At 38.1% G+C, this 27421-nt stretch overlaps 1 protein-coding gene across 1 annotated transcript; it reads left to right on the forward strand.

Annotated features, from left to right (window-relative positions):
• Window positions 1-427: 427 nt before the first annotated feature.
• Window positions 428-14662, forward strand: LOC129774324 (uncharacterized). The gene is made up of 2 exons (XM_055778041.1): window positions 428-3478; window positions 14495-14662. The coding sequence occupies exons 1-2, from the start codon at window positions 428-430 to the stop codon at window positions 14660-14662; spliced, it is 3219 nt and encodes a 1072-aa protein (XP_055634016.1).
• Window positions 14663-27421: the final 12759 nt, after the last annotated feature.

The raw sequence follows: 27421 nt of genomic DNA on the forward strand, positions 1-27421 counted from the left end.
GAGCCTTTCATTACCAACGAACTCATAAGTGCGTGCTCATCGCCATAAGAATGAGCAAAGGGCCAGTTGGATAGAGAACCCAACAGGATTAAAAGCTTAATAGAAGCTTATGCGCGTGCTCAACGCCATAAGAGTGAGCAAGTTGGATAAACAAATCCAACAGGACTAAAAGTTTAAAAGGCCTTGTGAAAGTGCAAATCACCTTGAAGTGAATAAGTTGGATAAAGAATTCCAACAGGACTAAAAGTTTAAAAAGCTTTCTGAAAGTGTGCTAACCTGAAAGCGAGAAAATAAATCTCTCAAGCTTAAGAAAGCTTAAAAAGGCTCAACGCCTTGAAAAGTGAGCAAAGTGTAATTACAAACAACTGGAAACGGATCCTGAGAATTATACATTATTTCAACGGCTGAGTATCTTGAAAGCAACACCATGATACGTTTCGTGGAAAATCAAAACGGAAATTGCCGTTTGTGCTCGGAACCAGACCATAAACAGGATATGGTTGAATGCGACGATTGTGACCGATGGTTCCACATCGGTTGTGTTAACTTAACGGTCGCGCCGACAGCGGAAGAAAAATGGATCTGCCCGAAATGCGTGCAGATCCAACAAAGATTAGCATCATTGGAAATATCTGCTCGGAAGAAAGATGAGCAGATAAAACAACAACTGGATGCAATGGACAAATTAATGGCGACTATGAAAGGCCAATGCTCAACGTCATCCTCGGGCCAAGTAACAAATCAGCCCACGGATCGATCATTTACCCAAACAGTGAGTATGTCTAGTGACTGGACTATATATTTAAAGAGGCAATCATTGACGACCCTACCCAGATTTTCTGGCGCATCAAAGGATTGGCCAAAATTTAAGAAAACATTCCATGATACAACGGCAGAGGGAGGTTTCTCAAATTTAGAGAACCTCAACCGCCTGGAACAAGTTCTGAAAGGGGACGCGTATAAAACCGTCCAACAATTGATGATTAACTCAGAGAATGTTCCGAAAATAATCGAAAAGCTGGAAGAATGCTTTGGAAGGAAGGATCTTGTATATAAAGAACTTCTGAACGACCTGAGACGTATCAAAAAGGACAGCCGAACCGTAGTTCCGGATATATCAGACGCACTAGATAACATGGTGGTGAATATGGAGGCGCTGGGCCAAAAGGAATATCTACGTGATCATCGTTTAATAGAGGAAATCATAGAGAAGCTGCCATACACGATACAAGTGAAATGGGTTGAAGTGATCCAAAGCAACACTTCGATCCCAACACTCAACGATTTGAATAAGTGGTTATTGCCACATTCAAGAATAGCCCGTATGATGCAAAAGTCTAATAACAGTGTGTCGACTACGGAAAGGAAACCTCGAGTTAATGTTCATCAAACTATGAAATGTGCACTTTGTTCAGCCAGTCATAGGCTATTCCAATGTAAGAATTTCAAACAAATGAAAACATTGGAACGTAGAGAGTTTTTGGCTAAAAAAGGAATTTGTTTCAAGTGCCTAAACTCCAATGACCACATTATGAGAAATTGTAGCATGAAAGGAATATGTGGAATCGATGGGTGCAACAAGGAGCACAATCGCTTACTTCATCAAAGATCGGAGTATAAAAGAAATCAGGATACGGCTGCTGACGTACGACGAGGTCCCGAAGAAACCACGAATATTCATCGACAACGCAAGGAACACCTTTACTATCAAATAGTTCCTATAACAGTCCAAAACGGCGAAAGAATGATAGACACCTACGCCTTCCTGGACACAGGATCATCAGTAACACTATTGGACGAGAGAATGGCTAACATGTTAGAGTTGGAAGGAAAAGTTGACCCGCTTACATTAAAATGGACACAGGATTGTTTAAAATCCTGCTCAAGCAAGAGGGTAAAATTCTGGATAAAGGGCATAGGAAAACCAGTGATGGCCCGGACTATGCATGATCTAAATCTTCCTATCCAAACAGTTGACATGGAACAAATTGCCAAGAATTATCCCTACTTGAAGGACATTCCGCTTCAAGATTATAAGGAAGCTCAGCCTACATTGTTAATTGGATTGGACAACAGCGAATTACTGAGTGCCATCAAAACGGTAAAAGGAAATGGTCCTATGGCAGTAAAAACGCGACTCGGATGGGTGATATACGGAAAGGAGTATAACATAAACCGTCAAGATTATACAATGGTCATCCAGGAAGAACAGGAGATGAGCAAAATGATGCAGCGATACTTCTCAATCGACGATTTTGGAGTGAAATTAGTGGAAAAACTGCCAAGATCACCAGAGGAAGAAAGAGCACAACAGATTCTCGACAACACCATCAAGCTAAAAGACAACCGTTACGAGGTCGGTCTGCTATGGAAAACCAAAGATGTACAATTTCCGGACAGCTATCATACAGCCTTACGGAGATTGGTGATTATGGAGAATAAATTGAAACAAGATGAAAAATTGAAGGATTGGGCTATCAATACCTTCGCTGATTATGTGAAAAAGGGATATGCTAGAAAACTAGCACATTCAGAGCTAATTAACGCGGTTCCGAGAACATACTATCTCCCGCATTTTATAGTTCACAACCAGAATAAAATACCTCCAAAACCAAGATTGGTATTTGATGCAGCTTCAAAAATAAATGGCGTATCGTTTAACTCTAATCTTTTGTCTGGACCTGATGCTACTACATCACTCGTTGGAGTATTGCTGCGATTCAGAGAGGGACGTATTGCAGTTTGTGGAGATATTCAAGAGATGTTCCACCAAGTCAAAATAAAACCGGAGGATCAGCATGCTCAACGATTTTTATGGCGAGATTGTGAAAACAATCGAGAACCTGATGTATACATTATGGAGGTAATGATTTTTGGATCGACATGTTCACCATCATGCGCGCAAGCAGTGAAAAATAAAAACGCTGCAGCATTTATGGAATCGAAACCGAAAGCAGCCCTGGCAATTGAAAAACAACACTATGTGGATGACTATCTGGATAGTTTTACAAACATTCGAGAGGCAACCGCTATTACCAAAGACGTCATCGATATACACCAACATGGCGGATTCTTCATTCGAAACTTTATATCGAACAGTAAGGAATTACTGAGCAATTTATCCAGCGATCGGATCCAATCTACCGACATTAAGGTAATAGAGGATAAGGATTCATGTGCTGAAAAAGTTCTTGGTGTCTATTGGAACACGAAACTGGATTTGATCGGGTATCGATTATCGTTGAAGAAGCTGAGCAATGAAGTAAGACAAACGCTACGATTACCCACGAAAAGAGAGGTGTTAGCATTTGTTATGAGTTTGTATGATCCATTAGGATTGATATCAAATTATACGATAATGGGAAAGATTTTGCTTCAAGAGCTGCACAAAGACGAGTTAGACTGGGATGATGAAGTACCCAAACATTTGAGCAAACAGTGGCAAAATTGGCTTGCGAAAATTCAACAAGCCTCTAACGTAAAAATACCCAGGTGTATAATACCGGATGGAGCAGGAAAATTGGAGCTACATACATTCGTAGATGCATCTGAACGAGCATACGCTGCAGTTATATACTTACGTTGTATTGCAAACGTCTCGGTTTATATACGATTATTGGCAGCAAAGGCAAAAGTCGGACCTATTCATCAGTTGTCTATTCCAAAAATGGAACTACAAGCAGCCTTACTAGGAACCAGATTGACAAATACCATTCAGAACGAGCAACGAATTAAAATAGATAGTATTACCTACTGGACAGACTCGGAAAATGTTTTGTCATGGTTACAACCGAAGAATAGAAGATATAAAATATTCGTCACTCATCGAGTTGCTGAGGTTTTAGATACAACCAATATACAGCAATGGCGTTATATACCGTCTGAATTAAATCCCGCCGACGAAGCTACAAAAGATTTCAAAGGGCAATCTATATGGACAAAAGGACCTCAATTCCTTAAGAAGCCAGTGATCGAATATCCTAACAGGAAGATTAAGGAGTCAACGGAAGAGTTGAGACAAGTAGTGGGATTGCACCAAACAAGTTCTATATTCATCGGAATCAAACGATACTCCAGTTGGAATGTGTTGATACACCATGTATGTGTTGTGAAAAAATATGTTGATTGGCTGCAATACAAGAAAAACCAACGATTGAATATACAATCTAATTTTAATCGCAATATAACATATGAGGATCGAAAAATTGCAGAAAGAGTTGTGTTTCGTAAAATACAAATGACACATTTCGCTAAGGAAATTCATGACATTGAATTAAACGGTTATGTTGATATTAGAAATAAACAGTTATCAGCGGTTACTCCAATACTAGATGAATATAACGTAATGAGAGTTGGAGGTCGTCTCGAAAATGCAACTAAATTGCAAATGAATACAATACATCCTGTGATTTTACCTGCTGAAGACCATGGAACACGTTTGATCGTTGCTGAATATCATCAAAAATACTTTCATCGTTCGGATAACGTAGTACTTGGAGCATTACAATTACGGTATTATATACCACACATGCGTACAGTTCTCAACAAAATAAAAACGGACTGCTCTAAATGCATTATAATGAAAGCTAAACCTTTGCCACCTCAAATGGCACCATTACCGGCAGCTAGAGTAGATTTGTATGCTCATCCATTCACGAATACTGGAGTGGACTACTTCGGTCCTTTTGAAGTATTGGTAAGACGATCAATAGAGAAAAGATGGGGCGTGCTCTTTACATGCATGACTACGAGAGCCGTGCATATTGAAATGGCTGAGAAGTTAGATACAGATCACTTCCTAATGTGTTTTAAAAACTTTCAAAACCGCCGTGGAAAGATCAAACATGTATACAGCGATAATGGCACAAATTTTGTTGGAGCTGAAAAACAACTAAACAAACTAATCCACGAAATCGACGAAAGGATGTCGAAATCTGAAGCTGTAAAACTGAAGATAGAATGGACCTTTAACCCACCAGCATCACCGCACTTTGGAGGAGTTTGGGAGCGACTCATCAGAACTATTAAAGACAATTTATATTATATGATAGGTTGTAGTCGGACACCTTATCCTGAAACGTTACGAGCAGCTCTAATACAAGTAGAGTTTATCTTAAACTGTCGCCCACTAACACACATACCGTGCAATAATGATGTGGAAGAGGCTCTAACACCGTTCCATTTCCTAATTGGACGGGCAGGTGAATACGTTCCACCTCAAAATTTGGACAGCAACAACCTCACTCGAGTTCAATGGGAACTAGTGAACCACTACAGTCAACAGTTTTGGGATCGATTCAAGAAACAATATATACCAACATTAATATCGCGACAAAAATGGACGCATAAAGTTCAGCCCATTGAAATAGACGACATAGTATTGATAACAGACAGTACTATACGTTGGGGCCTATGGTTGAGAGGACGAGTAACTGGAGTTATAAAAGGAAAAGACGGCCAAGTACGTACAGCGTTCGTTAAAACACCCAAAGGGACCTTTAAACGAGCAGCACATAAGCTAGCAGTATTGAATATACGCAAGGATGCCGCTCTGAAAGACATAACGTCTAAAGAAGTAAACAAAATGAACACCTCATTTACCGCACTCCATCAAGTTATTGAAAGAAACAGCAGTGTGAATTGTGAGAAATTTGAGCCGAAGAAAAAGAAACGACGAATCAATCCTTGTACTACAACTGTATTAACAGCGGAAACTTCAAAAGTTTTGGTACAATCGGATTACTCTCAAAAAGGCGAATCTAGAAGGAAAATAAGATGGAAATCAGATACAGTTAACCGGTTAACGCTCATGCAACTGTTGATTGCTGCAATGTTATTCGTGGGATGCAGTGTACTAGGCTCAACATCTCATGGATTGATCGCATACGACTGTGCCAATGCAGATGTAAATATGACTTCATATTCTTTGTTGGATGTGGCATCTTGCTTACCGCCAACAACTAACCTGACAACAACGGAACTTCGGATACAAATGTTACAAAGAAATTCGAAAATTCAAACAAAGGTATTTCAATGTAAAGTCATCATCAAGAGGTCGATTCGACACTGTGGTATGCACTCCCACACTTCTGATTATCAACACGGCTTTGCCTACATCGTGAAGGAGTTTTCATCCGAGGAATGTCGAAAAGCTCACTATAGTGGAGCAGTTACACTAGCCGATAACACTGTTATTCAGGAATTGAATCTCAACAGCACAAATAGAGGTCAAGTATTGGTGGTAGGATCAATAACTGGCAGTTCCTGCAGTGGAGGAGTGTACAAAACGCCGTTATACACGTGGACAAACGCCTTAGTATATTATGAATATACGATTACACTTCAAGATTATGTCGCCTCTGTAGACATTGAAAGTAGCCAGATAATGTTGAAAGGAGGTTTAACGTGTACATACACACATGGACGTTGTTTGGACGCTGAAGAAGGCTATCTAACTTGGGACATCGACATGAACCGTAGATGTGAAGAAAGCGAGTTTGAAGTTATTTTTGAAGGAGTTGTCAACAAAACAACGAATAACCAAATGAAAACCATTGGAGAGGTTGTAGTGTACAGCACAATATCGGAACGACATTTATTTTCGATAAAAACTACAGCAAGGACATATATATGTGGACACGTTGGGTTTAAAACAGACCATCCCAGAATATTAGTTTTGGAGTTATCCAACATGAGATCGCCATTTGTTAGAAAACCTACGTCAGGTTCAAATAATGATCTATTTACTTACTTCAATTCGAAAATAACATTCGTCGAAAACTACATTGGTCAGAAATTAGACGACGTATACAATTCGGTTATGACAGAGATGTGCAAACTAGATAAGGCTCTACTGGAAACTAAATTGACATTAGCAAGAATCAATCCAACGGAGTTTGTATCGAGCATAATGAAGAGGTCAGGATATACAGCAGTTGTTGCTGGGGAAGTGCTTCATGTTATTGAATGCAAACCAGTATTTGTTACGCCAAGATCCGAAGCGCGATGCTTCCAAGAAATTCCAGTTGAATTTAACAACAGGTCGATGTTTTTGGCACCTGTGACAAGAATACTCCAGAACCGCGGGATTGAAATAGATTGCACACCTTTAATACCAGCAAAATTCATGTTCGGAGGAAAATGGTATACAACTGATGGACGATTACGTGAAACAACTCCACCAGAGAAATTAGTGTCGGACATAGTTACAACATGGTCCTACACACCTCTTCCAAATCTAATGCAAAGTGGTGTCTATGATGCAGACAATCTTAAAAAGATGAGGGATATGATTTATGAACAAGGAGATCGTAGAGTGGCAACGAATGTAATACACAAGGTGCTGATTGGACAACGACCCAATGATCAAGGATTCAACTTCGGAGCCTTAGTATCTGGAGATGTAATCGACGATGCAATAACAAGGTATTGGATGCGGCTTATGTCTTGGTCTACATGGCTCGGAAACATCACATCAACGGCGATTGGTCTATATATGATGGGCAGGATGATAAAGTTTATCGTCGATACAATCATGCACGGCAGAATTCTATACGACATATATGGATTCGGCTGGCAATTGATGGCATCTTGCTGGGATTCACTCACAACGTTTCTTTCTCACCGGAATGCAGTACGACATTTACGTGAAACATCAATCAATTCAAGGAAGACTGAACCATCTGATGACATCAATATTGCTACGACTAGGGAGACGGCAATACCTATGGAAGATACGACAACACAACCCATTTGTGGACGAATTTTACCAAGAGTATAAATAATGTGAATTAGTGAATTAAAATAATTAAAAGTGAATTAGATAATAGCTAACAAAAATTTATAAAAAAAAAACAACTGAATACTTATACAATTGCTAATTCTTTGAAGTGTAAATTCGAGCAGGTAGATTTACGGAAGGGGAAATGTAAGAAATCGGAAGAATTTAGCAATTTAATTTCAATATCGTAAACGATCGAAAGAAGGACAGAAGAAAAACACTATACGATAAGAGCGAACCGTGTGTAAGATCCTAAAATAACAATCCTATCGGGAGCGGGTGCAATAAAACCTGGTGCAATAAAACCTAGTAGAAAGGAAAGGAACCGAAAACAATCGCACACATTTCTTATCGCGTTAGGCTCCGTTGCTCTTAGAATGCAGTTATGGATATCGTATGTTTTGAAATACAGATAGCGATGAGTAAAGGACTTGTATGAAAAGAAGCAAGGACGTTTATAGTCTTCTCTTTCTTTCGCACGTTAGACTTAAATTTAGGGTAGATTTAGGATAAACTAAAATTGTATAAAAACCCAAGGTTCTCTGAATAAAGCAAGTAGTCTTTGGAATCGTGTCTTACGATTAAGTAGTCCGAAACCACCTCCATTGAATCGACTGACGAGAGTTCTTCAGATTCAAGTCTTCCAACGTTCGCAGCAATAGTTGTATAATTTGCGCTCGGAGTTCGTGAAGATCTTGTACTCGTTGATCCTCCCGCTTAGTTGATGTTCGATATTTTGATCAGCTCCCGTTCGTTGCTCGTTCCGTACGGAATTAGTGCGAAGGCAGTCAGTTCAATTTATTGAAAGGAATAAGTCTGATTAGCTTCCGTTCGTGGCTCGTTCCGTAGGGAATTAGTGCGAAGGCAGACAATTCAGTTTATTCCAGGAATAGGTTATTTCTCGTGACGCTTTTCTTCTACTTCAACTTTGTAAATTGCCAATCCAGACTCAGAAAGGTTGATTCCTTCGCTCAACCGAGTTTGCGTATTGGGCAACTTTTACACTTTACGTTGAAGTAAAAGATTACAACAGTCTAAAAAAATAATGATTATTTATCGCCGGAAACTGATGATAAAGAGAATAACTCGGATCCAGATAAGGATGAACAGGATCTAAAATAAGGATCAAAGATGAACTGAAGGAGATGACATTTAATGATTGGAGAGCCTAAACTGCTATAATTGCAAACACTACAACCGGAGCAGCAAATGAAGCTCTAAACCTAGCAAACAAAAACAAGTTCTTGAAGTTGAATTTCATTCCAACGATGACGTGGTGGAATTATGGATCGTTCTAAAAGGTTGTTCAGGAATGGAACCCAGAAACACGCAACAGTGGATCAAGACGGATGAGACGGCGCAACGCGGAAGGAGGCAAGCGGCAACTCACACCTAGTACCAGAGACCAACCAATTGACGAGTCACCAGTCGACGGATATACGGAGCGGAAGAGGAGTAGCCGGTGAACAGTGAGAATCTTATATAAAATAAAAATTATAGAGTTTATGCAAATGTTTGAAAAAAAAAAAACAAAACATTATATTTACAAATATATATTATATTTACATTATATTATATTTACAATTAGGAAAAATTCAAAAAAAAAATACACATTCATATATATAAAAAAAAATCTATTGCAAAATATATATATATATATATATATATATATATATATATAAAAAGAAGAAGGTTGATAACAATATTAGCAGGTAGATAGGAAATCTAACCTTTCGAACCAATTTTAGGGAAAACTCCTCTAGTTTCCCCTAAAACTCATTGAGTAGGGGGATATGCAGCAACCAAAAAACCAGACGGGTTTTGTATACCCAAAATTATCAATAGGCTCGAGCCTAAATAAATAGATCTCTCTTGCACGATCCATATTGAGGATTGTGTTAGTCATAAATAGATAGGTCTGGTTAATCTTGAATAAACAAAAAGCATCTTTATCGCACGATCCTTATTGAGGATCGTGTGAGTCAGTTTTATGATAAGGCCGGTCGATGCCGGGCCTAAATAAATACATCCCTCCCGCACGATCCTTGTTTGTGGATCGTGTGATTCATAGGTCTAGTTTTAAGATAGGAATTTTTGTTTATGTTTTGGTGTTACGATAGCGGGGAGCTTATCGTAAGTTCGTTTTGTTCATTATAAGCAAAGTAGGTTTCGTTAAGATGAATCAGAAAAATAAAAGGGAGTCGGTAGTTAGACGCGAAAGAGGACGGTCGTGGTCCCTCGTAATAGAACGAAAAGAAATCCAGTTGCCTAGACCGCTAGGCAACGCCTCTCACCTACCATGTGTATGCACATACAGAATGAAATAACGAAAGAGAGGCGATAAGAACGAGAAGAGAAAATGTGGAAGAATAAGATAATGCTAGAGTCGGATAGGCTTTGTGAAACTCTAGCATAGATGTAATGTGCAGTCCCTTTTTAGTCCTCAATAAATAAGGAGCATCGCTCCCTTAAACTAAGTTTTATTTCTTAACTGGCGCCCGAGTAGGGATCTGAGTGTTTCAAGTAACAAGTGAAGTGAAAGTGCAGCGACCCCAGAATAACAGATTCAAGTTTATTACCGAGAAAAGAATAAACATACATTTCCCACGCACCATCCTTGCGTGTGGTCTAGTTTTACGATAGAGATAAGTTCACGATAGGATGTTCGAGCATAAATAAAAATGTTTCCCACGCACCATGCATGTGGTCTTGAGATAGGGCGTTAGAGGGATCGAGGATTAGAAAAGAAAAATAAGGGAGTTGATAGTTGAACATCGAGAAGAACAGTTGTTTCTCTCGATAGAACAAAAAAGAAAAGTGCCCCAGACCGCTCGGTCCGTTACAAGCGGTGACAGCGGTAAAGCTGCAAAAAGGACATTTCTGACTGGTGAAATGTGTAGTTTATTTTGTAAAGTTTTTGAAATAATCACAGTGGACAGCCAATTATTTGAGCGAGTAGGAACAATTATTGTGTTCCGCATATGGTAGTGATATACAATTATTCGGAATAAAAAAAAAAGTTTCCTTATCGGAAAGGTGCGTGTGTTTGCAAGTATTTTTTTAAAAGATGTCTATATTGGTTACACGAGTGGTCGAAGCAGAGAAGATGATATCCGGAGTATTTTTTATATGTGTTTTCCTCAACGGAATAGGGTACAGCGCAGAAGAAAACCCAAAATTGATAACAAAAAAACTAAATGACGTTCTCGTTTTACAAGGATCATTTAGTATTAAGGTAATGTTAGAAGTCAATGATTTAAACAATTTGGCCAATTTTGTTAAAAATGGTTTGAATTTATACAAAGATGCTTGCGAAGAATTATCGGCTCAGTTGACGACAGTAAAATGTAATCGTATGAGCCATAATTTGGAAAGAATCATAGAGAAACTTAATTCGAAGCAAAAATTTATAAAGGGATTTTTTCCTCGCAGAACAAACAGAGGAATTTGGAAATATTTGGGTGTCATGGATTCAGAGGATAGATCTAGAGATTTAAAAGACAATTTGAACAAACAGACGATGGTAGTAGATTCCATGTACGAGTTACTGAACAATGCTTCCACACAGGTGGATGGAAAACTCAAATGGATACAAAAAAATATTAAAACTACCCAGCTAGATATAGAAAAGGGTCTGAATTTTACCAAAGGAATTAAATTCATTCATTTCTAAATTCATAGATTCATTTCGAAAATAATGTAATGATCACGAACGAAAAATCAAAAATGGGTTTTGTGATAAAAGAAAACGATTTTACAGCCTGTAGAAATCTAGGAAATGTTAAATTATGCGACATTAACGAAGCGCAGGAAAATTTGATAGGTAGTGAGCACTGTCTTACGCAATTATTCTTCAGAAACAACTCAAAAAGATGCGAAACCAGAGTGCTGGAAGTTTCGCACGAAATTTGGCTAAATACTATGACACATAATGAGTGGATGTATATAGCACCACAACCAATTAAATTAAATATAACCCATGGTTCTAACACCACGGTAGTAACGATTTCTGGATCGGGAACAATCAAATTGAACTCGCATATGAAATTAGCGACTAAAAATGTCGAGATATATTATTTTTACGAAGAATCCGAAAATCAAATAATAATAGCACATGAAATGGAATTAGATTTCATCAATTTCACTATAAATAAACATGAATTCAATAATGTCCCGATACTCAATAACAGTGACGGAATCTTTCAATTTATTAGTAAGAAGAAACTGTTCAACATGGGTATAGATGTCAACGAAGTGAAAAGCCAAAAAACTATATTAGAAAATATTCTTTATGCTCCTTTGGAAAAACCATGGTTCACATTTTCTACCATAGCAATTATAGGAGGTGTTTTAGCAATTTTTTTCTGTTGCTTTAGAGGAGAAATTTCATGTTGTGCAAGAAAGTTAGATCTTAATAATACAACAAGAACAAGAACAAGGACACGCTATGTCAAACAGTCTAATAAACAAAGAAAGAAACTGAATACAAAGAATGAAATAAAAAAATCTAAGAGCAATACTGAGGAACATAATGCAAGTTTAAACAGGAGAAACAAATCCGATAGAGAAATTGTGACGAACCATGAAATTAATGATGATGAAAAAATTGAAATAGAGAGTAATCCCGAAATTGTTAATAAAATTAATAAGAAAAAGGAAATGAAAGTGAGATATTCGAAAATATATAATGAATGATCGAAGGTATATTAAAGCTCATAGCACTATTTTTCCCTACTTAAGGATGTATGCAAATTTGAAAATATGATAAAAAAGAATAATAAAACAAATGAAAAAAAATGTAAAATCGGGTTACTTACAGCTAATTTCTAACAATCAATGCGTCCATCAAGACAGCATCCTAAGTAATTTATTACTTTTTATGCAGAACGTCTTTGAATGTACCGAGGAGCTGGAAAACCAGAATAGCTATATTCTGTAAGGGTAGCCACGATTCACAACATACTATAAAAATATTTATATATATATTGGAAATAAAAAGACGCCGAAGAATAAGGAAAGAAAAAGTAATTTGATGGGGATTGGAAAAAAAAATAGTAAGAGGATAAAGAATGAAGTTATACAGGAGTCTGAAAAAAATATAGAACAGAGAATGTGTCTGAAAAAAAAATCAGAAAGGAATTCAAACGAAGAAGAGCATTAACGTATTATTGTTGTGGTACTGATAGCCAATTTATAACAATTAATGAGTCCGTCAATGCGACGTTTCATACTTTTATTATTAGGGAACGCATTTCGTTTTTGAACGTACCGAAGGGCTAGAAAACCAGAATAGCTTGTCTATGTCTGTCAGGGTTACAACGATTCAATGATACCGTAAAAAATATATATATATACATATGCGTGAAAGATAAATGAATACAATAAGGATAATAAAATCAAAGAAGAGATAGATAAATGGGAAGATAGTAATGAAATAAAAGAAGAGATAGATAAATGAGAAGATAATAATGAAGTTTTTTTTTAAAGAAGAAAAATCCACGGGAAATTAAATGGGGAAAATAAAATATAAACGAAAATGAAGAAAATAAAGAAGAAAGAATAAAAGAAGATAGAGAGAGAAACAAAGGTTAAACATAAAGAAAAAAAAAATGTACAATTAGAGAAAAGAAATATATATATCAAAAAGTTTATGATGCATGAAAGTATGGAAAGTAAACGATAAGGAAAAAAATAAAGTAGGATTAATCGATAAAACAAATGAGTAAAACGAACTAAGTAAAAAATTTCAAGGCAGCAAGATACAAATGAAAATATTTTGAGGAACATTTGAAAAATTATAATAATAATAATACACACAAGAATATTTTAATTGTTTCAATGAGATGATGAATGAGATGTTTGAGTAATTCAAGACAAGGGAGACGTCCCAGTATGAGTGAATGATGCATGAGTGAATTACATTGATACTATATAGGAAGTGAAATATTAAATAATATTCAGGAAAAGGTTATTATCGATTGTGTGTGTGTGTATGTGAAGCGTGTAATTTTTTTTTTCACTTGTTTTCTGAATCACTTTTTATAAAAGGGTGTACATTGTGTAAGGAGCATAAATAAGAAAATACAGAATGAATGGACAAGGGAGGCGCGCCCCGGAATGTGAATGAAAAAAAAATACGAAACAAGATTAAAATAAGATATTAGGAAAAACAAATTATTTTTATATACCCATAATAAATAAAGTTCTAAGTATTTTCACAGATCCCACCTAGGACCTACAAAAGGAGGGGGAGAGACCGCAACCACGTTTTATTTTCAGGACTGGAAAGGAGTGATGTCCCCTATCCCTCCATGAAAGAGTGTGAGAGGTTAACAGAGGAATGGTAAGAATGTAATGGTAAGGACGGAATGGATGTGAAAGAAAAAAATTGTTGAAAGATATTGCACGAAAAACAATTGCAACACTCTTATTTAAACAAAAAAAAAAACAATGACATTAAGAGAATAAAAAGTAGTTGATAAAATGGAAGCATTAAAAAGTAAAATATGTATATGCTGAACACTTTTTGAAAATTTAATTGAGTTTTTGCTAAAAAGTTACAAATATGAAAAGAAGTATAATGAAATTTGAAAATGTGTAACAAACAAAAGAAAAGAAAAACGAAAACAAAAATGTATTAAAAAAAAAAAAAAGATGTATTCAAAAAAAACAAAAATGTGTATAAAGAATAAGTATACAAATCAAAATGATCAGACTGGAACGACGGAAATGGACAAGGTGCGAGACGTGGCCAGGCAAGGCAAGAGGAATGATTCGGCATCCCAGCTGGATTGGTCAGGATGGATGGACGACGAGTCATGCGGAAGGTCGATGGTCAATGGTGTTGGGTGCGGTGAGACGACGGAGCAAAAACAACAATAAGCAATTCGAGGGTCGTGGAAAACGTTAATTTTATCGTCAATCTGATTCTAAGAAAACTGAAGTAAAAGCCGAAGAAAGCCTAATGGAACTGAATTCCATAATTGGGCTAGTAACTTTGTACACTTTACGTTGAAGTAAAAGGTTACAACAATCTCAAAAATGATTATTTATCGCCTGAAACTGATGAACGAAAAGCCATTAAATGAATGGAAAACCTAGATTGTTGAAGTTGCAAACACTACAATTGAAGATGCAAATGAAATTCCAAAAACTGGTAAACAAAATCAATTTCAATCCAACAATGGAAGGCGAGGTGGACTTATGGACCATTCAAAAAGGTTGTTCAGGAATGGAACCCAGAAACACACAACAGTGGATCAAGACGGATGAGACGGATAACGCAACGCGGAAGGAAGCAAACAGCAACCCACACCTGGTATCAGAGACTAACCAATTGATAAGTCACAGCGGAAGACGTGCAACCACTCAAAGAAGAGAAAACCAAGAACGACGAAAACGCAACAGAATGAAGCAACATTACGATTCAAGTAAGCAGCAGTACGAAAAGATTTCATCTCGAGGAAGAAACTTTCAATTCTATACATCTAATAATAATAATAAAAAAAAAAAAAGTCAAAAGATACATAAATATATAGATAGACATTATGACACTCTAGAACATATTTTTTTTTTACGATTATACATACTTATAGAAAGGAAATATTTACAAGCAAAACATTTACAACATTTACAAAAAAATATATATGTCAGTATATTAGCAAACATTTAGGAGAACCAGCCTCACGAACCAAATTTAGGAGAAACTCTTTTAGTTTCCCCTAAAACTCGTTGAGTAGGGGGAGATGCAGCGACCCCAGAATAACAGATTCAAGTTTATTACCGAGAAAAGAATAAACATACATTTTCCCACGCACCATCCTTGCGTGTGGTCTAGTTTTACGATAGAGATAAGTTCACGATAGGATGTTCGAGCATAAATAAAAATGTTTCCCACGCACCATGCATGTGGTCTTGAGATAGGGCGTTAGAGGGATCGAGGATTAGAAAAGAAAAAATAAAGGAGTTGATAGTTGAACATCGAGAAGAACAGTTGTTTCTCTCGATAGAACAAAAAAGAAAAGTGCCCCAGACCGCTCGGGCGTTACACTGTACGACTGTACCAGGAACGTGGAAACTAATACAAACAAGAGCAGGCAATCATCGATCAGGTAAATACCGAGCAGGCAGATGACGGACCACATACCGACAAAAGAGAGTAAGCAAATACCAGGTAACAGACCTCTAGCAGCGTGGCTTCCTCCAGCACCACAAGCAGGGAACAAGATTTTTGTTTTATAGTCAGTCTTATCCGACCTTTCTTACGAAAAGTTTGTGAAAAATAAAGTTAATTCTTGAAACTAACTTAGACTCATTATTATATGTATATGAATTGATCTTTTTAATGGGAAACATTCCTACTAGAGATAGGGAAAATCCAACCAATGATTTTCCAATAGGATTGTTGGAATTTTCCATACTAATGGGAAAAACCCAAAACTCGTTCCAGGTAGCGATTAAGATAGTTTTAGTTTTCTTAGAGCACTGTACATTCTCTGTGAAGTATTAGGGAGAACGATAAAAAAATAAAGTAAAGTTAGTCGATCGTCCGCTACGCGGGAGGACAAACGTGCCTCCTGACGGAAACAAAAAAAAGTGTTGTTATTTTTTTATAAAAGAAATTGTCTTGGACGCTCGGTTCGCTTCAGAGAGTCGATTGTGATCCTGGCAGGAGAACGGACGCATATCGGAGAGTCTGAACTCAGAACTTGAAATAAAAAGTTGTTTTTATTTCCTGAAGAAAAGTGCCCTAGACCGCTCGGGCGCTTCATACAGATTGTGACCGAATAAAGTTAATTTTTAGATTAAATCAACTAGACTTGTTACGGACCCAGTAAAGTTGAATGATAGGAGCGCTTCCAGGCGCAATGTAAATTTTGATTTAGTAGTGCATTTGGCGCAAAAAGAATAAAATTATTTGATAACGATGACCAAAGCCAGCTAGGGCATTTATAGAGGAAAACAAATTTGTTTGTAAACAGATTCAGGCGAGCATATGTTTTGACTCAGACTGGGTCTGTATGAGATAAGTGCAAGCGCATAATTTATGACGCTCACAAAAATAGAATCAAGCAAGAGAAGCCATAAAGATCATGAAAAGCAATAAACCCTCCGGGGGAAAACACAATCAAGTGGCTTAGGTCTTCCTTCCACGGCACAGATTCCAATACAGATGCCGATGCGAATGGAAGAATCATAAATAAATAAAAAGGGTCTCAAGATAACATAAGGACCACCAAGGGGTGATGTTTTACGACAGGCGTAAACATGCGCAAAGCGCACTAATTTGTTTAGGTACCGTCCTCTTCGGCGCACCAGAGATAAGCGCGAATGACGGGAGAAGCATAGGACCGTAAACAAGTGGAAAAGTTCCATGCGGTAAAAACAGATAACCGATATGTTTTGGTTATCTGAATAGGAAACAGCTGGGAAAAATCCCACGCTGAGAGTAGGAGGCAGATAACCACGTGGTTGGTTATCTGCAAGAGTAGGAAGGAGAGATCAATTTGTCTCTCTTTAGGAATTAGCTAGGCTTAGAATTTGTATATATAGTCTAAGTTTTTAGTTAATAAAGTCAGTTCAATATTCAATTTCAAAACCTCAGTTCAATTCAGAAGTCCGAATTCAACAGTCCAAATTACTAAGTTAAATTCCACTAGCCGAAGTCACCAACCGAAGCCACCCCTAAGTCGAACTTCTAACAGGGAAGGAGTTCAAGGTAAATATAAACGAACGGGTCCCAAATCCGAAAGCAGACAACTTGCTTCGATTCGACGGACCGCACTGGAGCCGGCTAAATTTCGAAGTTTTGTGGCTGCCCTAGCCGGGACTTGTCCCATTAAAGCAAAAAGTCTTGCCAGGCAAGCATCTAGGGGAGTAATTCCCTTCGATTTTTTACAAGACTCATTATACATAGAATAGTTATTTTGTTTTCAATAGAAATTACAGTGTCACTCGTAGTATTTCTCTTCAGAAAAAACGCAACGCATCCGAATGCTTATCAGTAAAAAATGATCACAGCCTCTTCCTAATAGACTTCACTGAAGAATAAGTGCCACGATTGTTGTGAGCAAATGTAAACCATTCTACAGTATTTCATTAGGACGGCCCGGTTTCCAGTAATCCAATCAAACGTTTAACTGAAGTTATGAATTAGTTGTATAGTTTTTTATGAGAGTCAGGGTAATGAAATAAGTAACAGATAGTGTAATTTCAGACAATGAATACATTGCCAATGAGAACTTTGAATTAAATATTGAAGGAAGTTGAGTCAAATTGAGATGACATTGTTCCAAACACTTCTACTCATTAAAATCATCACCATGTTGACCGAAAACGTCACAAAATTTGATTCACAGCAGAATGGGTTGTTACTATGTAGAAACTCAAAATGTAACATAATAGCCAACAGCAGTTCACTAAACCATAGAGATTGATAGAGGCTCTAGTTCTAGTTTAGGAACTAATGAATGTAGTAAACAATACTGGTGTTAATCACGTTGGGTTAAAACGGTTTAATCCGTCGTCAAAAAATCGATCGATGATTAAATAGAATCTCTCAGAAAACATTATTCATGTTGGACAAATCGAATGTGTTCCATTGAATTTTCCTACAAAGTAACTAAAATTATTTTGTTTTAATATGTTTCCTCCAAAAACTTGTTGTGGCTAAGACCAAATTAAATGTAAATTTATAGAAGATGTACGAATAAAGTATTCATAAATTGATAATAATTGTTAGAAATAATACCCACCTATCTTCACCAACTATTCAACTATCAGCACCTCTAAACTATATGCTACCTGTAACCCGTATTTAGTGACGTTGCGTTAGGGATTTGACGTCGTTTTCGCTCTTATAAAGTCTAGTTCATGATTGTGAATCTTTACTTTGGCGAGAGATGCGATTCTTCTTAGTGAATTATAGAGACTTTAAACTTTTTTGGTTCATTCGTCTCTTGGCGAAAACTTCTTTTCAGCTACTCCTACTCACTCTCGCCTTGCCTTGACATTCGATCCCTCGTCGAGGCTCGTTCAGCTGTGTTCATCAACCAAGAACCCCACAAAGAATGGATGCGATTTAACTTGATATGCAGCACTTGAATCGATTTTTTGGCGTTTGACGAGCTTCGAAAACTATGTCGATAACTCAGTCACTAGCTCCGATAGATTGTATTGGATTCGCTGTATTCATGGGCATTTTGGCATATCCAGTGAAGTGATCTCTCAAAAATGGATACATATCGTGACATTACTGTCCTTATGAGATTCATTCGATGATTTCAGCTTCGCTTCCGATCTATTTTTACACAATCTGAAATCAATTTTCTATGTTTTTGTCGAGTGTATTTCTCCATTAAATAATCCTTACCTTGACGATGGTGAAAAGTTCACTGATAAAACCATGGAATCGGCTTTGTCGATGCACAAAAATTACGATTTCAACTTTGAATCGTTACTTTTCGGTAATGTCAAAGCTGTATTTTAACCATTTCACTTTCACTAAAATACTTCAATGAAGCTTCCTTCTACATCGGTAGTTATCCTTCGAATGCTGTTATGCATGGAAAGTGTGAGCATTTTATAGGTTGTCATTTTACTTGTATCTTAAAGTATTTCGCTACCTCTCCCGATGGGTTTAGGTTCTATTTGACGTAGAACTACGTCTTTCATTAAGGGTGTCAAATCAGAAAACAGGTCACGTTTTTATGAAATAAAGTTAACGTTAATAACTATTTTTGCCGCGAACGGATTTTGGCGATTTACATACTAAACGAATCGGAAATTCCGTAAGATTTATTTAATATGCCATACATTAGAATCCCCTTGTTAGTATATGGTTAAAATTCATGAAAACTTTAAGTGTTTCTATTTTCCCATACATTTGTTCTGTCCATTTGAGTGCTTTCCCGAACAGAGCTATCAATAACGAGCAACTTATCGACGACCAACGGAGGGGAAATCGTAGGATTTGATGTCTCCGTGAACAAAGGAAAAGAAGAAGAATGAAGGGGAATACTTGCCTAGAGTATAAACAGTGGATCGCGCTGAGGCAAACTTTCATTCGGCATCGGATTGTTGAGTAATCCAGTTCACTTTGCTTTCGCTGCGCTTCGATCTCAGATTGGACCCCACCAGTGGTAATCCAACTTGGAAATCGTCGTTTGATTTTTCGGTTCGTTTTTCGTGTTATTCGTATCGTGTGTTCATCTTTCCGCGTCATAAATTGGACGCTTCGCGTAGTGTGCGATGAGCAAGAAGAAGAGGAAGGCAGGCTCGAGCCCTGCAAAAAACGAACGCATTGTCAGGGGCAATAAAATTTCGAGGTAAGCGTCATCTAATGATGCACGCGATGTTGGTGCAGTGAAAAGCGCTCGCACTAAACCGAGCCTTCGCGAATGTGACACCGCACCGAACAACAGCGAAGTATGCGATTTCGGCGCGTCGGTCGAAAATGTAAACGCCCAGGCAGCAACCAAAATCAAGTTCCCCCCGCTAGTGGTGAAGGCGGTCGCTCTTGACAAACTCATCAGCGAATTCGCATCGATGGGTGTTACAGCAGAGTACAAGCTGTGTGGCATAATTCAGTCTTTTTCCAAGCAGTTAACATTGTTTGTTTTCCGTCATCATAAGGGCTTCATTGGTGCCTTTGAGAATGCATCAATGCATCAAACTGACGTTATGGCGAAGCAGGCGTTAAGGTTGTGCGCCAAAAAATTTTTTTTGAGGAATACCAAGCATCTTGAATGTCTTACTGGAATGTTATTTGGGTTCGCGTGCCAGTCGCAGAACTGCCTTCAACTAGGATTGCATTTGCGCTAATATTGATGATAATGAAGCATTGCTACTGTTTTCGAGGTTGTTATTAACAAAAAGAGTTTATTTCTCTTGTTTAGTCATCAAGAAAGTAAATGTTCTGGAATTTTGTATGTGATTAGGTTTTGCTTACCAGTAGCGAAACTTCCTTCACTAAGGGAGACAGCTGCGCTTATCTCGAGCATAAGAAAGTAATGCAACTCTTTTCGAGGCCAGTAATATTAACAGAAGCGTTTCTTTTGAGAATAACGCAAAATGATGAGAAATGTTTATATTGCTAGTAGTTTCAAGCCACCAATGTATGGCTCTGTATGCATGCTATGACGAACGCTTGTTTGGCGCTTGGTTTACGTTGTACGAACGATATCTAGAGGTGCGATTCCTTTGAGGCAATACTAAATAACATGTAGCATGATATTTGATACTTGCAAGTGTTGTCATTGTTGTTGTTTCCATGCGGTGCCGAAGATATATTGATGTAGTTATGAGATATGGAATAATGGTGCTGGTGCAACATGTATATAATCGACTTTACCCGAGTCTATGTCAATTTCGAAAAAGGCCACCGGAATAGCCTTCGAGGTAAATTTTCAATGCATTGACATGAAATAAATTGCGACATACGATTGTTTTGCGAGGGCAAGAATGAATCATCAATCAATTATCGTCAACTGATTCTACAATGAAAAAATCATTTCAGAGATTATTCTACTAAGCAGTTGTTTCTAAAATTTCACAGCATTGTGGAATAATATCCGAAGGTATAAACAAGCGACTTATATAAAAAAACAGTGTAGTTCTACGTCAACAATGCGGTCGTATCTTGGACACAACCTCCTATAATTTTTTTTTATTTATCTACCCGCTCTTGAGGTGGTATCCGTATCCAAAATCTACCTGCTGAGCCAAATTATACGTAATGTTTCGCTTCTGCCTGGAGATGTTGACCTATCATCTCTAGGCAGTAGACAGGTCCCTGTACGATATCTCCAGTAGCCCAATTGAATGGAACGCATTTCGACGTTTTCTGTACGATTTAGTCAATTTGTCAATCAATTTATTCATTTATTTATTTATTCATTACTAGCTGACCCGGCAAACGTTGTTCTGCCATAAAAATAAATTCTAGTGAATATGTTGATTGGCAAATAAAAAAATAACTAAGTGTGTAAGTGTGTTTAAATCATCTACCAATCTACACACTTGTGTTCATACTTGTGTTTGACATACCGAGGAGTAGAGCGCCAAGTCGATGACCACCGACAAAAATTAAAAAAACTCAAGCCGTTCCTTTTGTTAAATCGACGTATTTCATTAACGAATCTAACATGTTTGTTCTTTCGAACGTTAAATGTAAAGTGAAAATAGAAACATATTTTGTTTACGACAAAGTAGACAAATTAAATAAACACAATTTTCATCGAACTACAGAACTGAACATTGATATGAGCATTGAATGTTTTGTTCAGTTGTGGCGAATATGGCACTGAACCAATTTTCATTTATAATTATTGTTTTGAAAGCGTGTTTATTTCACACAAAAATTCATAACAATTTTCGCTTCACAGAAATGGAACACGAAGCTCAATGATGTATTTATCGCATCGCGTTTCTAGGTTGGTGGACTTAAGGATTTGAGTAGAACGCATGACAGAATGCGATATTGGAATCGATTCGGGTAATTTGGACTCGATCGAATTTCATCAGATTGAAGTTCATCAGTAGATGTATCTAGAATGTTTTAGGAGATTACACTATCGATTTTCTCAGGGCGTATTTTGTCAGCTACACAAATCAAAAATGTGCATACCTCATAATCCTTGCTTTTGCCATCCATCCGAATACATCTAGCGAGGTGTGGAACCGAATTCGTGTAATTTTGTAATGAAGCTCAGTGTAACGACCTCAAATACAGACGGGTTCTGTTTAACTAATTTTTTGTGATAGGGTCTATAAAAGGTCGGGTCGATCCCGAATAAACAAACATATCTCTCCTCGCACGTTCCTTGTTTGCGGATCGTGTGATTCATAGCTCGAAAGTTTTAGTTTTTTAGAGCGGAACGGTCGTGCCAGCGCGGGGCGCTTCATCAGTCTTCATTTCATTCATGTTTTGTTCGAACACACGGGCTGTAATATCATGAAAATGCATGCGTTTATGCCTGACAATAGCAAAGGCTGTGTTGGCGTTGCTCATGATAGCGTCTCGCAAGTGAGTGTATTTTTCCTCACACCATTTTTGATTGTCTAGAATCGCAATCGTTCGCTCTCTTCTTCTCTATCGTTCGCAAGTAATTCTACGTTGAGATGGTGAACGTTAGGAACGTTAGTACCATTGAAGACGAAGATGGAGAGCGTCGCTTGAACGGAGTGTGTCAACGATGAACTCCAGATTATTGTTTCTTCTTCGAATCACAATTTCTCGCGTCGCTGTGCAGTCGCCCACATGTTAGACCACCAACATCGTGACACGAGATTTTTATATATATAGATTATCAACAGGCCTGAACATGAGTGCTCTAATAATACCTAATACTACTAGGTTAATATCTACGTTAACTAAAAAGACCTTAACGAGACATACTCGATACGGATTCGTTGTAACCGTAATTTGTGCGAGATTGAGGGAGGCAGAGAAATGTATCAGAATGCAGGTTAAAATTGATCGACTGAAAAAGATCAACCCAATCGATTTTCGAAGAAATCAGATCTGATATGATAGCTGCCTTCGCTACATCTCTACCTAGGTTCAGCAAATCGAGTCCTATCAATTTGCAACGATCTTCATAGTTGGGTAGATTCGGAGGATCACTCCAGAGCATATTACGTAGGGCGAAATGGGTGAATTTTCGCAGGATCGCCTCATTTGCCGTACATCATTTTGATAGTATGGAGACCTTACTATGCACGCATATTCAAGAGTAGAGCGCACTTGAGAACAATAGAAAGCTTCCATACGATGTGGTTCTTTGAACTGCTTGGTGACGCGACAAATGAAACCTATGATCGTAGACGCCTTGGTTATGATGTACGAGATATGATCGCTGAACCTTTGCTTAGAAACTAGGACTATACCAAGATCCTTGACAGTCACAACACGGTTCAAAGAGATATTGCGTATTTTATACAAGAATGTTACTGGCGATCGTTTCCGCGTGAACGATGTGAATGAACACTTTGCAGGATTTAATAACATTCTATTGGTTTCACACCATTCAGTAAAAATATTGAGTTGTTGTCGAAGGAATATCGCATCATCGATACTATTCACAGTGTGGAACAATTGAAAATCGTCCATATATGCAAGTCTGTGACACTTCACGCAAAGATTAATATCACCGAGGTAAAGCAGGAATATGTAAGGACTTTCTGTCTACCTTAACACTTTGACGGCCATGTTTTGGCCAAAAAGTTCGTAAAAACCTGGAGGGTAAACGAGTAAAATACCGATGAAAATCATCATAAAATAATTTTTTCTTCATTATTTCAAACTCGTAAAATGTCTTCTATTAAAACAATCCAGACATAAAAACATTACTGAGCATTTCGGACAGTGATAAATTGTAATTGGTAGAATAATACTAGCACTGATGCCAAACTATGAGATCGATGTGTCCTACTACATTGCGTTTCACAACTATAGAACCACTCATTTTTTCTGAGTTTCCAGAGATATGTAAGAAGTCGTCGGATGAATTTAAGTATATAGTGTAGGATATAACTACTATTTTCATTTAAAAAACTGGCCGTTTGACCTTTATTGTTGTGTTCAGGCACGAAACATTTAAAAAACAAAAATTCCAGTGTTTCATGACTATAGAACCAGATGGGAAAACTCTCACTCCTTTACAAAATTAACGTCAATTTCACATAAATTACAATAAGTTCCCAATTTGTAGGTCATCTTTAGTTCTCAATCAGTTTGAATAACCCATTCGGGGTGGGTTTGACCAAGCTGCGCCATGTTGTAGTGTGTATCTCGTTCTACGCAGAAGATACTGCTCGTTCAAGCTCCTCAAATCACTCATACTGCTTGTAATCTGCATCTACTATTCGTACGATCACTCCTCATAAGTTCATGATCGAGTTTTGATCTGGTACATAAACTTACCAGTCCAGAATCTGAAGCCCCTATTGAATAAACCATGTCTTGACTTTCCGGATGCTACGAATTGATGCAAAATTACTCAATTATCACGGTGTTTTTTTATCCAAAAACAGAAGTAAACGATTCTGAATTACTTCATTGCACCTCTGACTGTATATTGATGTTGATGAAAAGCTATCTATAAGTGCCACCCATTTTTTAGAATTGAACTTCCACCTATTGGAGGGATCGAAGCTGTTGCTTGTCATGCAACCATCAGAGGCAAAGACCTCTGTATTGTCAGCTTGTATTGGCCTCCAAGAGCTGCGGATAGCCGCAAGCAACTTGTTGACATGTGCTCACTCCTTCCTGAGCCACGATTGATCTTGGGAGACTTCAACTCTCATGGAACTGCCTGGGGGGGAACAGTACGACGAAAATCGTTCATTGTTGATATATGACCTTTTGTAACAGCTTCAATATGACCGTTTTGAACACTGGGGAAACAACACGTGTACCTAAACCTCCTGCTAACCCAAGTGCTCTTGACCTTTCGCTTTGCTCGAATTCACTATCGTTAGATTGCAAGTGGAATGTAATCCAGGACCCCAACGGTAGTGACCACTTGCCAATCAAAATTTCCATCACCATTGGGTCGAATTCTTCTGAATCTATAAACATGGCATATGACCTCACAAGACACATTGACTGAAAAAAATATGCGGACGCGATTGCTCCAGCCATCAATTCCAGCGATGGTTTGCCTCCATTGAAGGAGTATAACTTCATTTCTCGTTTGATCTATGACAGCGCGGTTCGCGCTCAAACGAAACCCATCCCAGGCTCCACTATTCGTCGAAGGCCTCCCAATCCATGGTGGGATAGCCAATGTTCCAAGCTTCATCAGGATAAATCGAACGCATTTAAAGCTTTTCAAAAACGTGGAACCATTGATAATTTTCAAACGTATTTGGACCTTGAAAATCAATTTAAAAACTTGATCAAAGGGAAAAAACGTGCTTATTGGCGAACTTTCGTGGGAGGTTTGTCACGAGAAACGAAAATTATGGAAAGTGGCTCGAAACATGAGAAATAGCTCTTCATCGAATGAAAGCATCGATGGATTTTTAATTTTGCACGGAAGGTTTGTCCCGATTCCGTTCCTGTGCAAAAAAATGTTCGAGATATACCACAAGATAGGTGCGATCTTGATTTCGAGTTTTCGATGGTAGAATTCTCTCTTGCTCTCCTTTCTTGTAACAATTCTGCTCCAGGATCGGATAGAATTAAGTTCAACTTGTTGAAACACCTCTCTGATGTGGCGAAACATCGCTTGTTGAATTTATTCAATCGGTTTCTGGAGCATAATATTGTTCCAGATGATTGGAGGCAAGTGCGAATTATAGCTATTCGAAAACCCGGAAAACCCGCGTCCGACTTCAATTGGTACCGCCAAATAGCAATGCTGTCTTATATACGGAAATTGTTGGAGAAAATGATCTTGTTTCGCCTTGATCGATGGGTTGAAACGAATGGCCTACTCTCAGATACACAATATGGGTTCCGCAGGGGCAAGGGGACGAATGATTGTCTTGCGTTGCTCTCTTCAGAAATTCAAATGTCTTACGCCGAAAAAAACAAATGGCTTCAGTATTCTTGGACATAAAAGGGGCCTTTGATTCAGTTTCAATAGAGGTCCTGTCAGACAAATTACACTCTCGGGGTCTGCCGCCTCTATTGAATAATATGTTATATAACTTGCTTTGTGAGAAGCATTTGAATTTTTCTCACGGAGATTCGGCAGTGAGTCGGGTCTCTTATATGGGCCTCCCTCAGAGCTCCTGTTTAAGCCCCCTTGTAGCACGGTACAGATTTGAGTATTTGGAAGCCCCTCGTTCCTTAGTTTTGAAGTTCAGATTCAACACAAACTCGGTTGTGTTAATCTGAGCTCCTCCTTCTGTATTTGTTTGGATGAATGGCTGAGCGAGCACCTCTCCTTTTTTAGATTTGAGCAACTTGCCCCACGTTGGGCGCCAAATGTAACTTGCGACGCCGGGAAAGCGTGCGAGTTCGTCGCTACCGGGGGTTTTGCGCAGATAAGCGGTCGGCTTAAGCGCCACTCCCGCGAGGGAGACCGACCGCCGTGTTGTTCCTGAATTGCCCGGCAATGAGACACCCACTGAGGGCGGGTTTGTCCTTTTTCCCTCACAAACCCGGTTGAACCCGCGACTTTTTCAGCGCTCTCTGGAGGACCCGCGACACTGTTTGTCCACGAGACACAAATGCAGACACAAGGGAGTCTGGGTCGATCCCAATGACTACCGCTTATACTGAAGTCTCCTCACTGGACCTACTAAAAATGTTCTCCCTCTCAACTTCAGAGCTCGCGAGAGTTTTTTTTGAAAGCTATGTATCCGAAGTGACGACTAACGGGAATCCCAACGAAAAGACCAGACAAGAGTTCCACCTTCGGAACCGAGTCAAGTGGAAAACGCGACTCGGGTTGTAAATACTTGTATAAATTAGTAGTAGATTAGTTTTTCCTAGTTCCCTAACCCTTATTTTCTAGTATTAGTCTTATATCTAGTTAGGTTAGTTAGTTGATTTATTTAAAAATATAATCACTCACGGTTTTTTCTTTGTTTGTGTTCCATATTTTTTTCGCTTGTTTTTGTTCTCTCGTTATTTTTCCGTTCCAGTTTATTTTTGTTTTTGTTCGAAGAAATTCTCTCGGTTTAGTT

The sequence above is a fragment of the Toxorhynchites rutilus genome, chromosome 3 (assembly GCF_029784135.1).
Source record: "Toxorhynchites rutilus septentrionalis strain SRP chromosome 3, ASM2978413v1, whole genome shotgun sequence".
In the NCBI taxonomy this organism is placed as follows: Eukaryota; Metazoa; Arthropoda; class Insecta; order Diptera; family Culicidae; genus Toxorhynchites; species Toxorhynchites rutilus.